This window comes from Cavia porcellus, unplaced genomic scaffold (assembly GCF_034190915.1).
Source record: "Cavia porcellus strain 051 isolate PalLab524CR breed Dunkin Hartley unplaced genomic scaffold, mCavPor4.1 scaffold_1, whole genome shotgun sequence".
NCBI lineage: Eukaryota > Metazoa > Chordata > Mammalia > Rodentia > Caviidae > Cavia > Cavia porcellus.
In genome coordinates this window covers 48,339,633-48,345,617 of record NW_026947484.1, presented here as the reverse complement: position 1 = coordinate 48,345,617, position 5,985 = coordinate 48,339,633, and the positions used below count along the sequence as shown (strand labels likewise).

Sequence of the window (5,985 nt, the reverse complement as noted above, 5' to 3'; positions counted from 1 at the left end):
CAGTTTCCTATAACACACATTGAGTCCTAAGGACGTGCATGGGTCACTGTTCATGGGAGGTGGTTATTTAAAAATCATTGCAAACACTTTTTCCCCTCTTGGTAAACAGACTGGATAAAAATTAAATTTCTTGATGACAAGATACAAAATAAGCATAAAAATTAAATTGTACAAAAACCTCACATTCTTGGCCAAGGCTTTCTCTTTTTGTGGGGAACATTTTCAACCCTGTCCTTCATCTTTAAAACAAAGGGTCATGTCAACAATGTGCTTTCTTTCTTTTTTCCTTTTTTTTTTTTTCTTGCCTTTATACATAGCTCTAGTTTAAAAACCGTTTTGCTTCATGACATACAGTTTTACTGGTAATTTTAAACAAGGCTGAATCAAAATATTTGGGGTTTATAATTTCCTGTTTATTTGAAGCCAAATGTTCTAATTTAGAATGATTGCTCTCCAGGCCTGCTTAGCAGCCACTGCCGATCACTATTAGTCTTGGGTTTCAAGCTGTCGTTTTTCTTATTATTAACTCTCAGCTTCCTGGAGCACATCCTCCTGTTACCCACTACATCTTCCTTGTGTTCTTTTGCATCTGAGATCTCTGCGATGAGGTTTGACTTGGAATAGAATTTTATGGTTAAAAAAAGAGGAGTTGTCTGTTTATGTGTTTATGCAGTATTAATAGATTTTCATTTTACTTCACTGTGATTACAGAATACAGAGTATAATGTCCAACTTATGGGAACTAAGTTTTTCTTCACAGCCTGTAAGATTAATTTTTTTGAATGCTATCTGAGTACTTGAAAAGGAAGCATGTTTTCTGTTATAAGAACAACTATCTTGGTAAATATTTATGATACAAATGTTTCAAATTATATAGTTCATATTACTTACCGTCTTATTTATTTTTGCTTACTTGATCCATCAAGACTTAGTTGCCTTGGGGCTGGGGATTTAGCTCAGCGGCATAAGCGCCTGCCTTGAAAGCAGGCAGTCGTGAGTTCGATCCCTGGTACCGATAAAAACGAAAAAGACAAAAAAAAAAAAAAGACTTAGTTGCCAACTATGAATATGTTTCTGTTATTTATATTTCTTATGAATGATTTAACACATTAAAATTGACATATTCTTCATTAGGAAACAAACTCTTATTAGCACAAAGTGATCTAATTTGCCTTTAAAATGTTTTGATTTGATCTTTATTTCATCTTATATAAATATTTTGGAATGTTATACTTAAGTTTGCAGTAGCTGTGTTTGCCTTTAACGCTGCTGTTATTTTTAGATGATGGCTTAGCAATTATTGTTATAATTGTATCTGTTCATACTTCTGTTACCTTTTTATATACCATTTCAATTGTTCTTGAATTTAACAGGACCATATCAAACATCACACCCAAGTCTTTCTGTTTAAAGAAAATATCTACTTTTGTTTGCTTTAAACTTTAGGGTTTAGTTTTATTGAATTGATCATTGTGACCATTTGATCACATGAATTATTTTTAAGTCTTGCTTTTAGTATATGTAGTATCAAATTTGTATTATCATAAATATTGATTTAAATTATTTCCCTGTTACCAGAAGTCATCTTCATCATTATTATCTATGTTTCCTCATCCTTTTCAAAAATTATTTTTTGAGTATAGATTTAAAGCAACTGTCAATTACTATAATAATAAATTTGTACATGTCTGAAAATCTCTTTATGTTTCTAAAGATAAAATATTGTATCAGAACCTCTCTTCAAATGCTGCCACACTATAGTCTGCCAGCATTAAATGTCAAGGGAAAAGTCTAATCTTTATTTCTGCCTTAATGGTTTTAGGATTCTTTATTATTTCTTTAAAGCATAATTTTCACTGAAGTCTAAGTAATTTTCTTTGTTGAATTTACCTGATTCATGACATGGTATTTAAAGCATATAATTCGCCTTTTCTCATTTCAGTAAGATTTTCTTTTTGCACATCTTTGCGTATTCATTCTGTTCCACTTGTCTTCTCATATACTGGTTAAGTCCCCTTTCCAATTTTGTTGCTCATATTCTTCACTCTTGTCAATTTCATCTCCTTCTTCTTTGCATCCATTCATAGAAAACTTCATAGTTCTGCCTTCTATAGCATTGATTTTGTTTTGATTGGGTGAATTCTAACATTTATTCTTCTCATTCTAATTTTAAAGCTAACACTAAATTTAGTTCTCCTTGTTTAAAATCTTCTATTTCATATGCAGAAATAGAATATTATGTTAGAAATATTTTTACATGTCTTTTAACCAACTTCATTATCATTTTAGTTGACTGTCTTCTCACCTTGTCTCTTGTTTCACAAATATTATTTATTTTTTACTTTTTTGAGAACATTATATGGATACTATTTAAAGTTTATGGGTTATTTGTACTTATTTCTAAAAGCTAGCTCCTCATAACATCTCATTTTATGCTATTGCTATTGCTTTAGGGTTAATAAACCAAGGATAAGAAACTATCCAAAATTTAAATTTGCTATGGATTTCCTCATTACTTTCTAGGATAGAGCCAAAGTTCTGGTTAATGTATTTATGTTAGCTCATCAGTTCAGTGATTTGGTAGCCAGAAGACAAGAAAGAATCAACAAGAAAGATTTAGGATGTGTGGTTTCTTGTCACTATTTAGTGACAACTACTGTGCCAGAGGCCAACTTTTGATAGCTAACTTTGTCTTCTGAGTGAATTATAGGTGGACTTATATTTACCTTCTCCTGGACTCTAGTGGTGGAGCTACATTTACCTTCTAGATTCTAACGCCTCCAGTGTCAGGGAGAGGTTGAACCCTGGAGAGAACATCTGTTTCTGACTTTGTATCCTGGAAAGCTCCCTGTTTTGTTTGCCCTTGAATTTCTTCATGGGGTTATTTTGGCATGGCTGTTCATTGAGGGAAATCTCTAAGTAGAGATTTCTTAATTTTTCTTTGACAAGGTCTCCATATTACTTATTGTCTGAATTGGAATAATTATAAGGATGAAAGAAGGTTCATTTACAATTAAGCTAGTAAAATCAGGTCGAACTGAGATTATCTTAATCATCTGGAGTAGATGGTCATCCTACATGTGACCTGCCACTATTTTTAACTGCTACCCCTTCACTGTAGTGAGCATTACTAGGACTCTATGAGGTTACTCTCTATTTCTAATATATACAGATCTAATAACAATCTCCAGTAAAACAATACTACTGGTACTCATTGATAACCACTTATTGAGTACTTACCATCAGGGTAATTTATTTCAAGGTTCCAGAAGAAAGATTTTACATCTCTATATGGGAAATTCATTCTCAAATTTCCAGGAAATTTCTGTCACTCTCACCACTTCTGGAGATTTCACTGATATTCTTGGAGAAGAGGAAAGACAAGAGCCACTGCTTGCCTCTTTCTTGACTCTTCCCTATCCCTTCTTTCATTTTATTTCTATTCTGAAAAGATACGGGTTGGTCACTTCATATGGGGTATCTTTCGTTCTCCAATAAAGATTAAACTCACTGAGAGACAGAATCTCATCTTTTCCTTGTTTGGCATCTCTCATGGCTTCTAGTTTGATACATGCAGCTCCTGTCCTGACATATTTCCTGCCACACGCTAAGCTTTGCCTGAATGATGTAATACTGCACATCAGTTTTGTTTTTCTTAGAACAAACATCTTGAGCCTCCCTTATGTGAGTTGTCATTAGAATTTAGCTTCTGATCTGATGTTGCTGTAACAGTTGGGTTTTATTTGAAATTGAATTCCATATTTCATCTCAAGAAGTAGATTAAACAATTGGCTTCGGGTATGTTTTTCCTCGCTTAAAGGAAAGTGAAAATGTAAACATCTTAAAGCAGATCCTAAATCTGAAGAGAGTTCTTGTGATGACATATTATGAAAGTAGAATTCAGTGTTGAGAGATTCTCAAGTTGAGCAGAGACAGTCCATCATTCTGAGGGCACTGAGACGTCCTTTGCCCTACGATTTGGCCAACACCTTTGTTTCTGTCTTGTGCCTTCTGTTTTTGAATTTTATAATTATTATTTGATATGATTGAATTATGTTAGATTGACAAGTTTTTTCTTCAAAAGGAAGTTTATATATCTCAGCTATTTCCTTAAAGATGTGAAGAAAATGCAGCATGCATCATTTGCACCATCTTGAACATGAAAAATGGGAAGCAGAATTTTAAAAGGCTTCTCTTAATGAATCACAAACTTCTTAATGATTATTTTTTAAATAAAACCTAGTACCTGCAGAAATATCTAAGATACCTGGTTCAGCTCACTATCCATTCAGACTTATAATTAGGTGTCACCTCCATTTGGGGACTGCTTATCTGATCAAAATTGGTCAGGTATTGTGTTATAAAACCCCTTTACTATAAAAAGAGGAAAATGACAGAGAGAAGTTAGTTCCTGTTCATGTAGTTCATAGGTGCCTCCACAGCAGTTGGTGCAACTTAAATTTGTTTGATATATTTTCTACTGCTTACACAGCATCTAGTATAATTCATGGTTAATGGCACATGCTTGCTCTGAATTTTCTAACTTGAACTGAATTTTAGTTGTTCACTTTTGCAGAATTAGGCTATGTCTGAACACCAGTACTTATCCATGGATTGGTATGTCCTTGGGCTAGAGAGCAGGATGTCTGGTTTTTTAAACTGGAAACCAGTTTCTTTGCAGTAACAAGGAAAGAGTGGAGACCACTCAGCATGGAAGCTGCAGCAGGTTTAAAAATGGGTGATGTTGAGAAAGGCAAGAAGATTTCCATACAGAAGGGTGCCCAGTACCACACTGTAGAGAAGGGAGGCAAACACAAGACTGGGCCATATCTGCATGGTCTGTTTGGGAGGAAGACAGATCAGGCTGCTGGATTCTCTTAAGAATAAACGATCACCGGGAAAAAGGGTAAGTTGATGGAGTATTTGGAGAATCCCAAGAACATCCCTGGAACAAAAATTATCTTTTCTGACATCAAGAAGAAGGGAGAAAGGACAGATCTAACGACTTACCCTAAAAGGGCTTCTAATGAGTAATAGTCACTGCCTTATTACAGAACAGAAATGTCTCATGGCTTTTTATGTGTACCATAACTTACTTAATACATCTCATACACCAGAAGTTAGATCATGAGTAGCTGACAGAATATTTTTGTTGGATAGTCCTGATTTAAGTAAAACTGGCTTGCAGTTAAATGGATTTTTTCAAGTTTTGATACTAATTCCAATTCAGTAAATATTATCACTGTTTTCCCTTTCTAAGTACATGGTTGGATTTGATTAGTAATGTTTGACTTTTCACAAAAATTGAGAATGTCATCTCAAAACTTAAGGAATGTTGGTTTATATTTAGCTTTATATAACCAGTTAAATACTGGGAAAATCCTTCATTATCTCAAAACCAAGCAAGACTCCTCTGTTTCAATTTGTGCTTATTAGTCTGTTAAACAGAGTGTTTGAAGACAAGGAAGCAATGTCTATATTTTTGGTCTTGATGATGCCAATTTAATTAGAATTCCTTGTATCAAAAAATGCTGCCTTTTACTGTTTAAAATTTCTCACATTTTATAGTTGATCTATAATTTCAGATCTTTTTAAAAGCTGGTATGATACAATAGTAAGTTAGACTTTACTTTTGAATTTTTTAGGTCAAACTGAGTTATTATTCAGGATAGTATTTAAACAGCTATTTAAAAAGACAGGACTGAAACTCCTGTTGCTTGTGTGGTTGGTAGTGGTGCTTCCTGTCAGCTTATTAGAAGGGTTAAAGTGGGGAAGGTACGATATGAGCATAAATTTGTATGTGACCATAATGCTTAATTAAAAATAAAAGCAGATTAAAGAATAATTAGACTATGTCACTTATAAGAACTTTGAAGAAGTTGCTCATCCTAAAAGCTTTCTTATTTCAGTTCACCTCATGCTATTTCTTTTCATAAAATCACTGCATTCAATTTTAAGTTATCCTATAAAGTAAACAAAAAAGTC

At 33.5% G+C, this 5,985-nt stretch overlaps 1 protein-coding gene across 1 annotated transcript; it reads left to right on the top strand.

Annotated features, from left to right (window-relative positions):
• Positions 1-4,734: 4,734 nt before the first annotated feature.
• LOC100733235 (cytochrome c, somatic-like) lies at positions 4,735-5,034 on the top strand. The gene is given in 1 exon segment (XM_013154603.3): positions 4,735-5,034. A coding segment is annotated over 1 exon segment (300 nt).
• The last annotated feature ends 951 nt before the right edge of the window (positions 5,035-5,985 follow it).